The sequence below is a fragment of the Mycteria americana genome, chromosome 3 (assembly GCF_035582795.1).
Source record: "Mycteria americana isolate JAX WOST 10 ecotype Jacksonville Zoo and Gardens chromosome 3, USCA_MyAme_1.0, whole genome shotgun sequence".
Classification (NCBI taxonomy): domain Eukaryota; kingdom Metazoa; phylum Chordata; class Aves; order Ciconiiformes; family Ciconiidae; genus Mycteria; species Mycteria americana.
Genome location: NC_134367.1, coordinates 109,766,159 through 109,785,177, shown reverse-complemented (window position 1 = coordinate 109,785,177; position 19,019 = coordinate 109,766,159). Strand labels below are relative to the sequence as shown.

At 51.7% G+C, this 19,019-nt stretch overlaps 1 protein-coding gene and 1 long non-coding RNA gene across 2 annotated transcripts in view; both read left to right on the top strand.

Annotated features, from left to right (window-relative positions):
* The first annotated feature begins 3,393 nt into the window (after positions 1-3,393).
* Positions 3,394-8,901, top strand: LOC142407267 (uncharacterized). The gene is made up of 3 exons (XR_012774873.1): positions 3,394-3,466; positions 6,923-7,058; positions 8,071-8,901. It is a non-coding gene; the product is annotated as an uncharacterized LOC142407267 (long non-coding RNA).
* Positions 8,902-10,696: 1,795 nt separating this feature from the next.
* Positions 10,697-19,019, top strand: part of ITPKB (inositol-trisphosphate 3-kinase B) — a 70,722-nt gene continuing 62,399 nt past the window's right edge. Inside the window, exons 1-2 of the mRNA XM_075496531.1 lie at positions 10,697-11,059; positions 12,518-13,601. Of these exons, the coding sequence (XP_075352646.1) occupies positions 12,681-13,601 (921 nt within the window). The 5' untranslated portion in view covers positions 10,697-11,059; positions 12,518-12,680. The remainder of the gene's footprint in view (positions 11,060-12,517; positions 13,602-19,019) is intronic.

Genomic DNA, 19,019 nt, shown 5'->3' with positions numbered 1-19,019 from the left:
GCCATTACCCATTTCTGGTTAACATGGGAGACATCATCTGTTAACAACCGCCAAGCAAATTTCATCAACACTAAAGTGTCCTGCACCGTTTCTGCAAAGATCGTCATCCTTCTTTTTCCAAAGTGGCCAAAAGCTGAGACACATTTTGTTTCCATGTAAACGCAATTGGAATGCTTGTTCATACTGACAGCTTGCATTTGAGGGACTCTAACCTACTTCCATCCACCTTTTGTCTGTAATGAAAATTTGTTTGTCCGATCATCTTGGGACACTGAGGCTGCCCCAGCACTACCTTTCCTCTGAGGGAAAAGGAATGAACCCCTGGTTTGCCAGGGCTGTAAGGACTCCCCTGGTCCTTGCAGTATGTTTTTCTTGGATACACTGCAACTGTAGGTGCTACTCAGAGTCTTACCATGGAAGGTAATTTTTCCATCAGAGAGCAAGCAAGCTGGGGAATATGGGAAAACAGAGGCAAGGAGTGTTACATTTCTGTGCAGAGACTCAGCTGGCCACCAGCCAGCAAAGCCATCACTGCAGTTGTTTAGTTAAAAAAAAAAAAGAGAAAAAGAGAAATGTAATATTTGATGACAATCTTATGTCAGAGTCCATGACATCACCTGCTTCCAGCTGCTGAGTAATCGTGAAAGAAATGGATTTGGACATGGAAGAGTGTGAATCTAACTACTGGGACAAATAACTGCGTTCAGAAAGGAAGTAGGAGGGAAGAATTTATCAAGTGTTTGGTCAAATTAAATAATTTATTTTAGAACAGCCCCAACCCCCAATTCTCTCTGTCGCTGTCAGACTCATTACTAAATCCTCATGGCCTGATTGCACTCCTGTATAATTCATTTTTTTGGCTTCCACGGAATTACTACAGGTTTCCCCATGAGCAGAACTGGCCATCAGCTTAATGGAGAGGAGGTGAGAAGATGGTGTGGAAGGAAAATAAAACCACTGACAAATGAGGAGTTTCAGTGACGCTGAGCGGTGAAAGAGTCCCTGGCATGGGTCTCAAGAACTTTGGGGAGGCTCCCTAGGGCACTTACCACTTCCAGTAACATGGGCGTTTTGGCGCTCTCATTCTCCTTATCTCAACTTTCAGAAGTATTCCTAAGAGTTCACAAGCCCTGTGTATACTCGTCGCTTCCCATCCAGGTCAGTTTCCCTGGGAAAGGAAAGAGGATGGGAATGTGACAGCGCAGGTACTTCAGGGCTTTCGAGTCAAGGGTTGGGAAGCGTAAGATGCTACTTAAAAAACTCTGCAGGTGAGTTCACTGTTTAGACAGTAAATCTGATGGCTGGCATTTTGTTAGTTGTTAGAGTTCATCTCCTAGTCTCCAGTGGTCTGAAGTCTGCAAGGGAAACCATGCTGCAGCAAAATGGAAGCTGATTTGTAGAAGACTAGAGTTTCACCTGTTATTCTGAAGTCCCTTCCAGTGTCTCTCCAGCAACTATAATGGGATGACATCCGGGGAGAACTGGGCCCAGCTTGCTGACCAGGACAGCTCTGATGAACTCCATTCTTTGGTTCATCACTGATGCACCACTTTCTTGATTGCTAAGGCAGCCTCCAACAGTCTTTCTTGGAAGTTTCAAGTCTGGGTATGCTCATGTGATGTTCCCTGCAAAAACAGGGCCCTGCCTAACTCAACAGCCTCACATAGGGTCTGTTCCTGCAAAGAATCCAAATTTCCATTTGTCTGACTTCAAAGTCTGTTCCACCAACTGTAATAAATCTCAGCCTGCTCCATTCTTCCTCCACATCTCTTCTGAAACAATAAAAATGGTAGATGATTCCCTGATGACCGCTGTTGCTGATGACGCAAATGGCACCTCACGTACTGGATCCTGTAGGTCTTGTTCAGCCCCATCCATCACCTTCACAGGGAAGAAGAGATGTTAAGCAAACTGTCTCTTAATGGTAGATAGGCCTGTAAAAAAAGAAAAATATTTCATTGTTTCAACATTTTGTTCCTTTTAGGAAATGTCAGAAATGTAAAACAGAAGGAAACAAAGTGGTTGGGGTTTGGGGTTTTTTTGTTTTGTTTTTGTTTGGTTTTTTTTTTTTTATGTAAAATACACTTGCAATCCAGTCCAAAAATGACCCTGAGTAGAGTTAAAGAAATTTGGTTGTGTAGCTAAGGAATGAAGTGAGTATCTCTGCCAACAAATGATGGGCGTTTCCAGGATACTGTCTCTCCTATCAGAAAGGGTCATTCCAAGGCATTTCTCTGGCAGCTTTTATTAATCTCCCTCTCTCTGAGCCAGAAGAGAGGAAGATGTCAGGCGGCTGAGCTCTTGCACCATTCCCGTTCTCCTATTCAGGACAAGGCTGTCCTTAGCCAGCGGGATGGAACGTAACGGAACTGGCAAACTCCAAACATTTTGTCAAAGGGAGACACTCTTGTAAAGCTAATCCTTAGCACTCTGTCTGGGTGCCCTCTTCCTGCTCCTCGTAAAACAGCCCTGAAGAAAAACAGTTTCAGTCTGTTCTCAGAGGAGAGAACACCACAACGGCTGCCAGCTTTTCCAGTGCCTTCAGCTGGGGGTGCAGGCTGTGTTCAGAAGGGGTGAAGAGGAAACATCTCTGCCAGCCTCAAGAAGTCACAGCAAAGCAGCCCACCTGGCACTGGGGCAGCAGAGCCTCACTAACTCTCCTGGTTCTCCCTCCTCCATGCTCTTTTTGCCCGGGCAGGTGTCTCTTCTCTGTCCCCCTCACCAGACAAGTCCTGCTTTTCTCAAACAGCAGAAGCCCGCGGGCAGAGTGGCAGGAGCATGGGTGCATAAAGCCACCCACCAGGGAGCGGCTGAGCCTCTTTGTAATGCCCCTCTGCCGCGCCATCTCCTGCCAGCTCCGCCTGCCTCAGGCCAGCCTGAAGTCCTGCGTAACCTGGTCCTGAATGCTGCTGTCGGGGGTCATGGGAGAATCTGGTTCAGATAACGAGAGCTATAGGTCTCTGTAGGTGTATCCAGAAAGGAGGAGAGCAAAGGATGGAAAAGGATTGAAGAATGAGTGGGGACTAAACACAGGGATTCTGCTGAGGACCTGCAGGCCCCCCACCTCTCCTCTTCTGCCCTCACTTTTTCATCTCATTAAGTTACTTAGGCAATTAGGTGAATTCCTCTGGGAAGAAGAGAGCAGCCAGCTGGAACTCTGTGGTATCCGTCCCCATCCGGCAGGAAGCAGGGAGCAAATACCTAACATTCAGGAACCCATTAGAGCCGCAGTCTAGCTCATCAGCTCTCATTCAGCAAGCTTGGAAATGGATGGTTAATGTCTCCTCTCTGGGCCAGATCTTCACCTTCCCCAGCTGTAATGGCTTTTTAGATACCTAATTTCAAGCAGCTGTTAGTACCTGCCAGACCATGAAATATCTTTCATCTTTTCCAAAGGAAAAGAAGAATGGGAAGCCCCTTCCTTGGAGCACAGAGAGTTGCGAAGAGTGGCAAACTTCATGGCGAGGTGAGGGACTGTCCCAGCTCTTGAGATCTGCCTTCTTACTCAGGCACCTAAATGTGGGTTTAAATGCTTCAATTTAGTTACACAGAGGTGAAAACTCCAGCCGTAGGAACTTGCCCAGGGTTAGAGAGCACATGGTAGCAGAGTGGGAAACGTCGATGATCTGAAACTCTGTAGTCTGCAGCGGTGGCTTAAAAATCTTTCTAGACATGTGCCCTCTCAGAGCTAAATAACTGCTGATTCAGGAGCAACCTGGAAAGACCTGGGGGAGGAGGAAGGGCAGCACAAGAGGGAGCCTTGTCCTGGGCATACCAGCCAGAGCAGGCGGGAGCACAGCAAGGAAAACTATGCTGCGTTGCTGAAATTGCTGCTCAAACCCAGAACTGGGGATTTCAGAGAGCAGTTTGCAGCTCCAAGAGTGGATGTGTCCAGAGCAAGGGCAGGGGGCAGCAGGGAGACAAAGGCTCCGGCTAGTACTAGTTGGCGACGGAGAAGCTGCTCTTGGTACTATTAAAATGCACCCCTATTATGCCTAGGCATGCATGCATGTATGTACAGAAACTTGTGATAGGGCTGAAAATTCTCCTAGGTGGCCATGCGTGCTGTTCTTTCCATAAGGGCTTTACTTACCTCTAGCTGTTCAGAGGAAAAGCATGATCCAGTGTGTGGATCTCAATCTGGGAAAGATGTTCTTGCTTGAAACAATTTTATGCGCAAGGACTGGTGTATTCCGGTAACTGCTACAATGCAGCTGCTTTTCAGGGTCAGGGTCTGCTGACCTTTGCAATTTGTTGCATGGCAATGAACAGTGCTGCATACAGAAAATAGCACAGATAATACACTGTTGTCTGGCAACATCATTTAGGAATATTTTCATAACTCTATTGCTTTAGCTATTCAAAATTATGAAGAATCGACCTAGATCTGCCAGTTTCTTAAACTGTGCTGCACTCATTCAAAGCTCAGCTTTTTTCCTTTCACAGACATAGGAACAGACAAAGGTAAACTTCTGTCCATCATAGAAATATTATGGTAAATCCTTAAAATATATTATTATACCACAGGCAAAAATAGATTCTTGGAGAAAGCCAACACACTTTATTTGAAATTAAATGCCCACAGCCCAGTATGGGCTTTCAAATTATTAATCATGTCCTCTTCAGTGCCCTCTCTCTTCCAGTTTTTCAAAACACAGAGATCACTCATTGCAGAGTGGAAACTTGGACAGCATTTCTTGTGATTCCACATTCATCTCATCCCTAAAAGGTGCAGTGGAATCTCACAGCCCTGGAGGCTGAATATCCCCACCGTATACTACCAAACCCAAAACAGTCTATGTGACACACTGCACACTTAAAAAATAGCTCGTCTTTTTCCTGCCGTGATCATAGCTATCTCAAACAGATGCAAAGCTGCCCAATTATGGTTATGTGGTCACAGTCTAGTGGAATAACTGTGACCCACGAATAGGAAAAACCTCTTCAGACAATGAAGCAGTATTTGAATTCTAATTGTTTTATCCCTTCAACCACAGACATAGGTACAACATTTAGTAGCCTCAGGGTCCAACAGGGAAGGATTTCCCTTTATAATTTTATTTTTACTGAACCTCAGTAGAACTCAACAATACGTATTTCATGTGCTACTAGTGCCTCTAGCTCAGTCTGTGCAAAAAAAGGAAACTTTAATGCTGAATCATGGGTTACTCCCCAAACATGCACATATGTTTATATTCTTATTATCAGCAAATAGCAACCGTGGGCCAACATGCCAATGTAAAGCCCTGCTGCAGCGCAGGGGACCACAGCTGTGGCACACACCAACTGCAGAGCTGGGCTTTTCTCTGGCACCGGGAAAAAACAGGAAGGGTAGCACTGAAACTGCTGGGCATATGAAACTCCAGACATAAAACCAGTGGGCATTCACATCAGACCTTCACATCTTCATCCTGGGCAGCTAACTAGCTGAGGGAAAAATAAATGGCATATATGCATTGCATCAAGAGGAAATGTAACATCTTGTGCTTGTTCTGGGGCTCCTAAACTTTCTTGCCTATCGTGTGTGTGTATATATCCTTGTCGGAGTTATACATAATATTTTCCATACATACATTTTAATCTCTTGAGCTCTGCAACAGTTCTCCAAAGTCCTGCTACAAAACCTGGAGCCTGTGAGCCAAACTGATGTTCTTAGCCCAGCGCTAAAGCTCTGCATGTGTGTGCTGTGCATGGATGTATAGGATGTATGCATCCCTTCCTCCAAGGACCCCAAGCGTATATGAAACTTCAGGCAGGTCACAGCCACAAATACCCTGGGAGACATAGGACATCTTAGTTCGTACTGCCTGTTTCACAGGCGGGCAAAATAAGGCGGAGAGGCAATAAGCTACATTGCTAACACCTCACAGCGCGGCAGGGGCAGAGCCAGGAACAGACCGCCGAGATCTTTGGCTGGCTTTCTTGGCTGCACCGAGCTGTATGACTTGGTGCAGCACGGGGCGAGGTGCAGGCAGGAATGTGTGGAGGAGGCTCCCAGAGAACAAAACTGGTTCCTTTGTGCTCTAGGTGGACCTACGAGCTCAGGCAGACGTGGGTGCAGTACACAGACTGCCCGAAATTACACTGACTTGCTACAGGTGTCTCTGCAGAGCCCTGTGTTCTTGCTCCCTGAACAGGAGCTGGCACAAAAAATATTAACCAGTCACTGCTTAATTCTGCTATTATATGTGTTCCTGTGGGATAGTGGGAGGGGAGCAAATGACCAGATAACCCAGCTCAGAGGTCGCTGAGAGCTGGGAAAAACAGCGTCTTTCTGACCTGTTTTACCACTGAAGCAATGCAAAAGGGCTGGTGCAAGATAAATATCCAGAGCCCTTTTCTCAGGCCTCCGTTTGCCCTGCCAGCCCAGCCAGACCAGAAGTGTGCCATGCCTGTGACAGTCACCTGCCTGAACACAGACAGGTCTCAGCACATAATTCAGTGTTGTGTTTCCTCTTCAGTCTTCTGTGGTTCTTTTTCTTGTAAAATATTAGCCAGAATTATTCTCCATCACACTGGCACAAACATAAAGTCTGCTGACTATGGACTTACTCTGTGTTTATCCATTTATTTCTGTATTTTACGTGACTGTAGGATTCAACTTACTGGTGAGGAAATACCGTAAAATACTGACTTCCACTGCAAGGATGCAGACGGTCCTTCTGATGCTGAACTGGATGAACAGTGACAGTTTGGACAACTCATCCTTGAAACACAGTGAAGGCTGTCTTGTTCAACCAGTCCAAAACATGACAGAGAGTAGTAATTTAAAAAATCAATCTTAGAATAAAGGAAGAATGGGAGGAGGAGGGTACTTTAGGATCATAGTTGTTTTATGATTAAATTGTTATGATTTTTTCTGTTTTGTTTTTACAATTGGATTGATACTAAGTAGACTGTGGTCCTTTCTGTCCTGTTCTAGCTTTATAATGCAGCCCACACCATATTAATTGAGTGCCTCCAAGGATTTAAGTGAATAGGATGACCAATATCTATCATGCAACTGTTGTCCCCTCTCCATGGAAGGAGGTATTTCTGCAGTACAGGACTTTGTTTTGGTAAGGTGTTTTGGGTATTTTTTGCTTGTTATTGTGGTCTGGATTGGGGCAAGGGTTCTTCTTCAAATCTGTACATGTCTCTCTGGGTTTTCCTTAAGGAATGCAGGCCAGGGGAAGGAATAAACCATGCACTTAGACTGGAAAGTGCTGAGACTTGCAACACATCTCAGTCTTGGGGAGTCTATTGCCAAGTCTCAGGCCCTCACAATGATGTGAGCATCATTGTGCCAGAGGCCAGGGTCACCGTCTTCATCTTCATGCTCTGGCAACCTTTTAGATACTATCCCAGGGCTCAGCATGGCAAGCCTTGAGATGTGGACCAGGACCTCGACTCCAGAGGAAGAGGGTGTATAAAGTAGCAAAGGACAGTTCTGCCTGTGCTTGAGAGGGTCACCAGCACCATACTGGTCTGCCAGGGCTCCCCTAGCCCTGGAGCAGGCTTTAGCAACAGTCAAAGCAAAACGTTAGCTAGGGTCACAGCAGAGGCTGAAAGGAGTAAAGCAGCCTTGGATGTACTGTCCGCTTTTCCTATCCAGAATTCGCTTCCTGCGCGGCTGATCTCCCCTCCTGCCTGAACAGCCCTCTCATCTGGCTCCAGTGGGGCGCAGGCACTCCTGCTGCAAAAGCCGCTGCTCGCACCGGCAGCCAAACCTCCTCTTCCCCCCCCACAGCATTCACACACGGCAGGGCCCACCCTGCTGCCCCTACAAACAGCCACCACCCTGCAGCACTCGGCAGCCCCGGACCCAGGGGCGCAGCAGCTGTAGCCCAGCTTGAGCCACGCATGCTGCTGACGGGGCATAGCAAGCACATTTGGGACAACTATTTTTAAATAAGACATGATAATTAACGTGTCTCCCTTCAAGTATACAGAGGTGCTGGGAGGCCATTAACTTTGACAGCTGTGTATTTCTTTCCCCAAACATTTATAGCCAGTGTGTCAGCTGGAGATGTTACACAGTTAGGACAGCTCTATGCCCTTCTGTAAGTGTGTGTCCTCACTTTATTTCAGGACTAAATACATCCTGCAGTGGATATATGCCCTTCCTAAGTGGAAGATCATCTTCATTTTAATGGCACTACTCTCTTGATTAAGGACAAATCGCCCACACAAAAGTTGGCCGGATCAGCTGTTTGCCCTAACCCAGCCTGCTTCAGTATCCTCAAGCACCGCAGTGATTTTCTTTGGAAACAGGAAGTCTAAATTCAAATGAAGAACATGGCTTAAGCAGAAGCAAGATCTTTTAAGACCCAACATTGGACTTTTACTTGAAGAATGTACGCTGAGATTGCAAGCGAGTCGGAGTGGGACCATCTTTTTGTTCTCTTTGTACAGCACCCAACGCAACAGTGCCAAAACCATGGAGAGGGCTCCTCGGCAGCATCAAGCAACTACAGCAGTGCTGGTGCCTGGAGACGTCCGTCTGTCTGTGAAAGAAACTTGTCTCCCTTTGTGCCTCCATCCTTGTCCCTGGACTGGGCTAGCAACCTGTTTCAGTTTGTGCTTTCCATTTAGGCTAACCTCAGACGCTCGGTTTCCACTTGATTGGAAACAAGTGTGCTGAAAGCTGTCTGCTCTTTCTTCACTGTACAATGTGGACTGCTGCCTGGCTCCAATCTGGAAACAATTATTTCCCTCCTGTACCTACCCATTCTGAAAAGGGATTTATCCTTAGACTTTTTTTTCCTCTTTCCACTTTTATTAGCCACTTCCTTCATAAATAAAAGCTTGTTGTTGTATATAATGCCCACGGAACAGCTCTAGCTCTGGACGTCACATGTTTCTGTTACATGACAAAAATGCTGCCGTGTTTTAAGGCCAGGTCTCCCTTAGGGAGTTTTGTATCAGTAAACGTGCCATAGTGAATTCTCCGCTCCTTTGTCCTGTTCTGAAAGGATGAATATCTGATGGTGCTTGAATTTGTGTGACTTTAAGAAAGGGCTTTAAGCACCCGTTGTGGTTACGCTGGTGTAAATACTCTTAAACAACCCCAAAGAACAGTCAAAACATGCATGGATATGCAGTAGTGCTTGCAAGTACGTGCAGATGCCATTAGCACAGCGCAGTGCAGCTGTTTTAAAAAAAGAAGATACCTGTTTTTCTGCATGTATTCCTGGATTTATTATTTCTTTCAGGAGTTCCTACTTTTTGATGTGTGTACACAGACATGAGGGCATGGGAGCAACCGATGACCAGAATCTGTAGATATTTGCAGACAGGGGGAAGCTCATGCCCATGAATAGTGCCATTATACTCAGCGGGGTCACTTTTCTGAGAAAGATCGATCACATACTTTATTTCGTTAAAGACTAGTTCCTGACTGAGCACAGACACTGAGGAAACGGATTGGAGTGGAAAGAGTCTAAAAATCTCTTTTCCTGCACTGAATTCAAAATAGCATTTCTCTTACTGGAAAAACAAACATAAGCTCATTTTGGGTGTCTCTGTCTGTCTGCCTGTGGGATTGGCAATCCACACCTTCTGCAGATTCGGAGACCTCTCTGCCCCTGTTTACACTCTAGAGGTTATGCCTTAATTACAAAAAGCTGATCCGCTGTGACATCAATTTCCCTCTCTAGGGGAAATTCCTAGCTGTGAAATCCTAGCAGAGACAAATTGCCGTTCTCTTTTTTTTTTTAATTTTTTTTCCCTTGGCCAGTCCAGACCAACCCCAAAACTGCCATCTGGGTTTGACCTTGACTACTACTTTGAGAGCAAATCGCAGAGCCTGCTCTCCTGAAGTGCTGACATACAGACAACTACTTCCAATGAGTTATCTTGATACAGAAATCATGCTGCATCACAGCCAAGAGCCTGCTCCCTCTGCCAAGCGGGACCTGGGGCCGCAGGAGCTGAGAAAGCGCTGTCTGTGGCCCACCCTGGATCAGAAAGGACGGACGTTGCCCCGGACAGGTTAGCTGCAGCCCTGCCTAAACCCGGGGCAGAGCCGCGGCCAGTGGATGTGCCCGTCCCAGCTCACGGCCTCGCGTTTGGCGCCTGGGGACCACCTCCCCACAGAGGACGCGCTCGCCCGAGGGCACGCAGCCCGGCGGGGAGGGCTCCGCACCAGCTTTGGGCTGCTGTGTGGATGACCAACGTGCTGAAAAGGAGCGACCCGCCGCGCCGGGGGGAGAGGGGATGCTCTCCGAAATGTCTGGGCTAGTCCCTGCCTTCCTGCCGGCTGCCTGGGGACGTGGGTGGCCCTCAGCTCCGCGTTCCTAGGGGTGCGGGCACCACCCTTGGCCTTGGCCGCTGTTCCCAGGGGAGGAATACGGAGGCCAGCAGGCGCAGGGAGGCTGGGATGGGGATGTCCCCCTCCGCCCCGGGCCCCCGCGGGCTTCGCCGGCGGTGCCGCGGCGCGGTGCGGGGCTGGCCGGGGGCGCGCCGGGCCCCGCCGCGGGTCCTGCATCGCACGCTACGGCCGGGGGTGGAAAATGGCTCGTGTATCTTTAACCCACAGCGGCCAAAACGCGGCGGCGGCGGCGGGTTTTTTTTTTTTTTTCTCTTAGTTAACAATGGAAACTTTTTTTTCAGTGTTTCCCTCCAGCCGAGCAGCGCCGAGCGAGCAAAAAAAAAAAAAAAAAAAAGAAACTTGTTCCGCTGAGTTCAACCCCAGACAGGCTCACAACTTCCTTCCTGCTCCCCTACCCCCTCCCTCCGCTCTCCTCCTCCTCGCCGCTCCTCTCCCTCTCCTCCTCCTCCTCTCTCCGCCTTTCCAGCCGCACCGGGAGCGGGCGCCGGGGCCGCGGCGCGGACCTGGCCGGAGCGCGGAGCCGCCCGCGCCCGCGCAGCCTCCGCCGCCGACGCGCGGAGGGGGAGAGTGCGGTGCCCCCCGGCCCCCCCGCGGGGCGAGGAAAGCCGTTGGGATCCGCGGAGAGAGCGGGGCTCCCGGCCGCGCACCGCGCCCGCGGAGATGGTTTCCGCAGCGCCCTGCGGCCGCCGGCGCCGGCGGGCGCTGCCGGGCGGCGCGCACTGAGGGCGGGCGCGGATCCTGCTCCAGGTAAGCGGCGGCGGGGGGGGGAGGCGGCCGCGCCCTCCGCCGGGGGCTGCGCGCCCCCGAGCAGCCGCGCCGAGGGCCGCCGCGGGCGGTGCGTGGGGCCGGCCGGGCCCCGCGGGGAGGAAGGGGCGAGGGGGGGGGGCGGGCAGAGGGGCAGGGTGCTGCCCCGGGGCCGAGCGCGCTGTCCCGCGCCCTGCCCTGGCCCCGAGCAGGCCGTCCCGCACCCAAAATCTGGCTGAGCACCTTGCGCCGGCGCTTGCTCCCCCCGAGCCAGAGAGCTGGGAGCGTTGCGGTGCCGGGGATCCCTGCAAAGAGGGGGTGCCCGCGCCGCCTGGGCTCTGCTGAGCCTCGCGCCGCCCCTGAGCAGCGCCTGAAGGGATGGGGAGCCTTTTGGTCACCCAGTCACTGAGGACTGCGCTTAGACCTGCGGGCAGTTACCTGCCAGGAGCCTCACAGGGATGCACGGGGGTACCGCTGACAGCATCGCACGCAAGTGCTTCCAAAGACGCGTACACCGTAGCCAGAGTTAGCGCACGTGTGTGTAAACAAGCCTGCACGCTCCTGTCGGCAGCACGTTTGTGTAGACCTCGGGGGTTCCCGTCCCCCGGCACGGGATGGGGGTTGCAACTCCAGTGGCGCACGGAGCAAGGAGACGTGAAGGCAGGCAGGCTGAAGTACAGCGGGGCACAGAGAGCCACCTACAAAAGCAGAGTCTCTCTCAGACGTGTACACGCTCACACACACAACAGGGCAAACACCACACACGTCTGTACGGGGGATCCGGGCCGTGACCTGGAGGCAGGTGCCCCAGGAGGCAGACGTGCACAGGGGAGGCACATTTAGACAGGGCACATGTGAAGATGTGCAAGCCCGTGTTGTTGCACATGATAAGGTAGGGAAGTAGCAGAGATGTGGTCCTATACCATACAAAACTGTGCAAGCAGGGAGCCTTCACGTGTATCATTGAACAGAAATCCATGCCTGAGGCTTGATCTCGGTCGTAGGTGACAAACCGGACGGTGGCAAATTTGAGCTGGTTGGAGTTTTTCCCTTCCTTCAGAAAATGTCAGCTTTTGGGGCCAAAACTTGAAAGCTGCCAACTTTCAGCTCACACCAGTTGGCCGTAACTCCCTAATTCTGTTGCGGGAACGGCTGCTGACTCTGTGTCCTCTCGGACACCGCTGCTGCGGCTGCGTCAACCGGCAACCTGGAGAGGGGGTAGGGAAGGCAGGAAAGAGGGGAAACAGCCCCAAACCTGATTTGCCTTTGGCTCAGACCCTTCTGAGGACCAGGCTGGGCCATGTCCCCAGGGGTGGCACACTGGGGATGCATGCAGGTGTGTGCAGGGACCGGGGGGGCCACACAGGAAGGGAAGAGTCCGGCCAGCTGTGTGCACAGCTGGAGGGTGAGCTTAGGGGAGGCGCAGAGCTGCTCTCACCGCTTGTCTCTCTCTCTCCCCAGCCGTCCTGTTTTATGGAGCTGCGGGCCGGGGCCAGCCCAGCTGCCCTGCTGCTTCCCGGCGATGCTGCTGGTCCCGGCGTGGAGAGACCCTCGGCGGCCCCGCGGAGCCTGAGCGCCGAGGCGGCAGCGGCGGCGGCCCCCCTGTGCGCCCCGGCTGACTACTATGGCCGTGTACTGCTATGCGCTCAATAGCTTGGTGATGATGAATAGCAACAGCGAGGTGACAAGCGGCGGGAGCAAGACGCCGCCTCCTCCCGGACAAGTGCTGCCCAGGGGCCCGGAGACAGCCGGCAGCTGCCGCCCGCTCCCCGTCTTCAGCCCGGCCCCTGTGCCGCCCCGCTCCCCACGCCGTGGCCCCGCTTTCCTCTTCCCTCCGCTCGAGGAGCCCCTGCGGCAGCCGGGCAGCCCCGGGGGGCGGCGGGGCAGCCGGGGCGAAGAGGGGCAGCCAGGACCCCCCACGGCGCGGCAACTTCAGCGGGAGCTGCACAATGTCCAGGTGAACCAGAAAGTGGGGCTCTTCGAGGCACACATCCAGGCGCACAGCTCTGCCGCCCAGCCGCCGCGGAGCCCCCGGCCGTCCCGGCCCCGGCCCGCCAGCCCCACGGCGCCAATGGTGGGACTTGGAACCGGACCCCGGCTGCGAGCCTACAGAGAGAGTGAGGCCCCCGATGCTGGTGGGTTGCAGGTCTGGCCAAGCATTGCAGAGCCCTCAGGGAGGCCAGTGGTGATGGTGGTCCCAGCTGTGGGGCTGGCGGAGGGCAGCAGCCCCCTGGAGCAGTCAGGGCCTGCACCACGTCGAGGCGAGGTGGTGGTGGCCCCCACAGGACTTGAGGTCCAGTGCCCAGCCATCGGCGGGAGCATCCCCGCTGTCATCGTCACGGACCTGGGGGGCCCGGAGGAGGAGGCGGGCGCCGTGCCCCCCGGCAGCCTGCCCGTCCGGAAGCTATCATCGTCCTCAGCCTCTTCCACTGGCTTCTCCTCATCTTGGGAGGAGTCCGAGGAGGACATCTCCAGTGACCCCGAGCGCACCCTGGACCAGACGCCAGCCTTCCTGCAGACCCTGGACCAGCAGAAGCCCCGAGTGGTGAGTCTTGCACCAGCCCCGGGGAGGTGGGGCGAGGGCTGGCAGCATCCCCGCTCCGAGGCACAGCTGCAGCGGGAGGGCAGAGGTCTGTCGCAGCAGAGGTCTACAGAGAAACTTTCCATTTGCTCGGCGGTGCTTGCTTTCTCTCACATGAAAAGCTTATCCGTGTTCCTAGTCTGAAAATCCCCCGCTCGCAGGAGAGAGCAGCGGTACCCGTCCCACTTTGCACAGTCCTTGCAGAGCTTCCCCAGTGCTGCGAGCTGCCCGCTGGCGTGCTTAACGTGCACCCATGGACTGCAGCCTTCTGCTGACATGTGGTTACGAGCCTCAGCTTTCCCTCAGCACGGCTTCCCTGGGTGCTGGAGGTTTCCCATGACTTACATGAGCCTAAGGGAGAATTTATTTCCTCCTTGGAGTTGAAACAGTGTGGGCCAACTGTCTGTTAAAATTTATACGGATGCCCATCACCATAGTGTCTGTGTGCCTTTCACATGGAAGCAAAATCCTCTAGAATTTCTGGTAATTCCCCTTTTGAATAAAACTTTTTGCTTGTGGGGTGTCTTATATTTTAGGTAAGCATATTTTTTATTAGGTATTTATATTAAGTTCATTTGTTTCTGGATCTTTGTTTGTTGTCGGGCTGGTTGGGAGGCTTCAGGCAAGAGAAAGCGTCAGTGTTGTATTCCCCTTGGAGCAGAAAGCTCTCCTCGGAGAGGAGGACTTTGAGGCGCTCTCCAAAGGCAGACACTCATGGGATTTCTTGCGTCGCTTGGGGAGTTCGTTCCATGTCTGAATGCTCCCCACAGAGCGTGCTTTGCTCTGAGCTGTCACCGTTTATCCAAAGGGCTTTGAACCACTTTACCCCAGTGCAGGGTGCCCATCACGAGGTTCTCCGACCAGCACGTGGGCTCTCCCATCCTCTGGCTGTGAGATATTACATTGATTTGGGCTCAGCACTGGAGCCTCACACTGACAAACCCTGAAAAATGCAGGGCAACCCAGTGACTCCTTAATTTTAAAGAGTTTGATACAGGCCCATCACCTTTCAGTGATGTGGTTCACTATGTTTAACTTTCTGTAGACGCATGATAGTGAAACTCTTGCTAAGCTCAATGGCACAAGGAAGACCGGTGCAGGGAAACACCTAAGTAAAGTGAAGGTATCAAACTCATGAAGAACTGACAGACTGTAGTTTGTAAAACAGTCAGCAGGCTGAAATAAATATCTTTGCTTTTCTACTTGTTTCGTCCTGTTCCAAGGACTCAGGCTCAGTTCTGCTCAGGATGGAGAAGCAGTTGAGTAAAAGCACAGTTAATGAAGTTACGAGTCTGTGGCTCATCGTGGTGTTTGCAGACAGTTTTGTATTTTGGGGCCCTCAACCTGATGAATCAGCTTGGTCCCTTTGGGAGCTGCTACAGTCCCTCTGCTGATTAAATTCTGCTGCTTTTGTGTGCATGAGCTGTAGTAATCTCTGCTCTATTCTCCGTACTAATGACTGTTCCTAGTGCCAGATGCCACCGATTTGCTGCTGAAAACAGTTCGCTGATGGGCAAAATCATCCCTGACGCTCTTGTAGAAAGCTTCCTGGAGCCTCAAGCTGACTCTGCACAGCCTCCCGTGGCCTCCAGCGAGCTCAGCCAGGCCGGTGGCTCGGCAGTGAACAGGCAAGGCTCGTTTGTATTGCCAAAAGGCCTGGGTCAGAGCGAGCTCAGATCAGGTCTAAGATCAGAGTAACTCTGCTGGGCTCAGTGGGACTACTCCGAGCTAAACGAGATGAAGATCTGGTCCAAAATGTGTCGGGCAGCCTGAGGAGGTGCACTTGATTTTGTGTTTCAGTGCTGGAGTTGTCTCAGCAGGAGCGGCTGGGCTAATTTACAATGATACTTTCCGCTGGACTCCACAGGTCCCGTGCAGGGCTGATCACTGGCTTTGGCAGGTCATAGTCAACTTCTCAGCAGGATCGTGCGCAAATGCCCAGTAATTCAAAGCTGAATCATATAAATAACACCCAACTTTGTGTACTGGTTGGCAACATCTTTTAAATCCATAATGACAGCAGAAGGCAGCTACTGAAGCAGTCTCAGGTTGCACACTCATTTGTTTTCATGAACTCACTATTTCCTTTTAACAATGCACACGGCCTGGAAATGAGTTGTGTAATGAGGGAGAATGTGTGAGAAGCTCTCTCTGCAACTCGTGCTTTTCCGTCAAAATAAATCCTGGGAGACCTCGGCCGACAGAAACCAACGTCGTGCCTCTGGGTTGAGTTGATAAACGCTGGGCAGGCAGAGAGCCCTGCCTGCCTGCACCGGGTGCTGCTGGCGCAGGGGAGGGCCGTTGTACCTGGAGGAGAGGTAATGATGAGCGACCGGAAAGCAGTTCTTGCTGCAGATACGGTCCGCGTTGCACATCTCACATGGCATGTTTACAGATTTGATAAACAGCAGGCTTGCTTCTGCCTTTCCTTTCTGGAGGCCGTCTGGCTTAGCAAATCTGTTAGGGATGTCCGGCTGTCTATTGTAGTTCCTCCTGGCGTCCCCAGGAAACGGGCAGATCCCTCCGCCTGGCACGGACTCGTCCTCCATTTGTACTTCAGGTAGGAAACTTCATTTGCAGTCAGGCCCGCAAATTGGCCAGTAAGAAAATGACGTTGCCTAGCAAAAGGGAGGGAGGGAGGGAGGGAGGGAGGGAGCGTGGCCACTTTTTTGGACACTGTGACCTGGAGCAGCTCGGTGGCTGATAAAGGGCTCTGCCTTTGTTTATTGAAACAGTTTACTCGGTACGTTGCCTGTCCCTGCAGTGCTCTGGTGCCCGGTGGGCTGCGCAGCGCTGGGATGCAGTGACCCGGCCGTGATTATAGCAGACTTCTGAAGTGCAGTGACAGTAAGAGCAATTTGAAGTTTTGCTGTTGTCTAACTGCAAGTCCACTTAAGGTCTGAGTAAACCTCCACGTAAGGGCTTTTGCAGCTGTGGCTTTCCCCGGGCTGTGGGCTGCTGCCGGCAAAACCCCACGCTTGTTTATTGATGCTTGCAAGGTTTCAAAGACACTTGAGCGATTACACTTCTCGGGCTGTGTGGGAGGGACAGCCTGTCCGGGCAGCATGTTGGGACGGGGACGCTGCGGTTTGACGGTGCCGCGGGGCAGCGCTCGCCGCACGCCCCCTGCGACAGCAGCGTGGGCAGTTTGGGGAAGGAGCGGGTGCCTCCGCTCACCCACCGCCCGAGCCAGGGGGACGCAGCGGCTGTGGGAAGGTGCCTGTCTCCGTCACGGCGTGTCTCGTGCTGAGGGAGGATTTTTCCCCTCCTGGCTGATCGCACAGGTTGGGTGCGTAGGGGAATGAGAGGTGCTCTCTGTCCCAGGCTGCGGGTGGCACAGGTAGCCCAAGGTGGCGTCCCGGCTTCTAAATAAGCCCCGTTCTAGCTGTGACTCCCATTGACTTCAATGGGAAAATACAGGTCTATGAGTTTTGCTGTTCCTGGGGGACCCTCTTTGCTCTTCCCGAGGGAAAGCTGATAGACCAAGGTGTGCTCAGCAGCTGGTGGGTTGGCCCCAGTCTTGGAAGCTGGCTGCACCCCTTAAGTGAAAGATAGTCCAGTGCTGGTCATTACAGTGAGTCGTCGTCATTGACCTAAAAGCAACAGGCGAGTGGGGGGAAAGGCAGAAATTGTGCAAGTATGTACTACAGAAAAATGACATGTCAAGGGGAAAAAAACCACCCTCCTGGAAAAACAGTGCAAGGCGCTGCAGCGTTCCTCTTCCTGGCTTTCCCACAGCCGCTGTGGAAACACAAGGATGTACGGCAGAATAGTAATCAAGCGACTCGGTACATTGTGAAACCTCTGCTCCTTTCAACAGGCAGAGCAGCTTGCTCAGGATAAGAGGCTTCCATTAACGTGTGCAAAATGGCAAGAGCTTTTGGAAAAAGCTAATGGCATTGCTGCTGACAGGCGATTTTTTAATTGATTTATTTGTTTGACTCACAATGGCTGTAACACATTTCTGAAAGGAGCCAAGTTTAGATAGGGTTAGTGTCAACCAAGGGCCTGGGGGACCCTTGCTTATTTCTCTTTGAGATGTTCCAAGGCATAAGCTGACAACAGCACTCCTGATTTGTTCCTATAAAAATCAATCAAATTAAATACACTTTCATTCCCTTTCCTAGCTGTCACTGTGATCAGGATGTCTCCCTGTAACAGAAACCGTGACCGCACGGCTATGGTGATGCATGCGAGCCCCGTGAATGTGTATCTTCGTGCTGACTGTGTTTATGTATTTTACTCCTTCCTCCCACCATGTTTGTCTTAAAAGCTCCTAAGCCTATGAGCTTGTGAGTGGTATCACCAATTTAGTATAATGTCTAGCATATTAGGGCCCTGCGTGCTTGCCCTGAAGAGCGACTGTTACTCTAGTAATGTGTATCGTTGCCCAGGGAAGGTGCTTAGCACAGCAGATAAGCTGCCAAAGGATGGAGCCTCCTTCAGCCCTGCTGTGGGAAGACTAGGAGGAAGAGGAGAATGAGGTGGACCCCTCTGTGTTTCCGCTCAGCAGACCTGACAGCTCGGTGTGTTTTGTCTGCTGGGATGAGAGCAGGACCCCCCGGTGCCCGGCGGGCTGGGCAGAGCTTCAGGCTCTTCGTAGATGGAGGCTGTGCACTCCGGGGGTTCACAAAGCACCACTCTCTATTCGGTAGGTTATCTTCTACCTACTCAGGTGGCCTTCTCGGGGAATAAGCAGCTTTTTTCTGGGCTCCCACCCACGGAGACGAAGCGAAGATGCTGCCATAGCCCAATGGGCGACAAAAGGTGCTATTTCAAGACCATTTTCATCAGCACTTCTGAGCTCATTGGGAAGGGTTTCTTCTCTGCTCACATTCTCCATGATTGACAGCGCAGGAATTACATGGCACATAGCAAATCCTTTTCATAGAGGGACTTACTTGCTAGCACAGCTGCTGTCTCTTGCATATTTTGTTTCTCAAACAATTTCACACTGAAAGCGTTTATAAAAAGTGGAAAAAAGCCCAAAGCATTTCCGAGGAGCAGGAAGAACAAACATTAGGCCCGTCATCCTTAGGGTCCCCAGCTCTGGAAACAGCCAGGTTTCCTCCCCTTCTGACGGGAATCGCAGGATGTCAGGAGCTTGGTCGGTTGGACCCTTCGGGTGTTAAGCTGAATGTCCACAGAGTGAAGTTCCCAGATCAGCGGAAACTTGACAGTTTTGTCTTTACCTCTTTAGAGCCTTGCAATGACAAAAACCAAACCGTAGTCCGCACCTGTCTCATGTTTTCCATGTTATTTCTATAATGTGTTAGGACAGATTTGCATGTGAAGAAAATATTAGTGCAGCACTGAGCTCTCGTATGCCATGCGATGACTGAAAGCCAGTGCTGAGCTAATGTTTTCTTTACACTTAAGTCT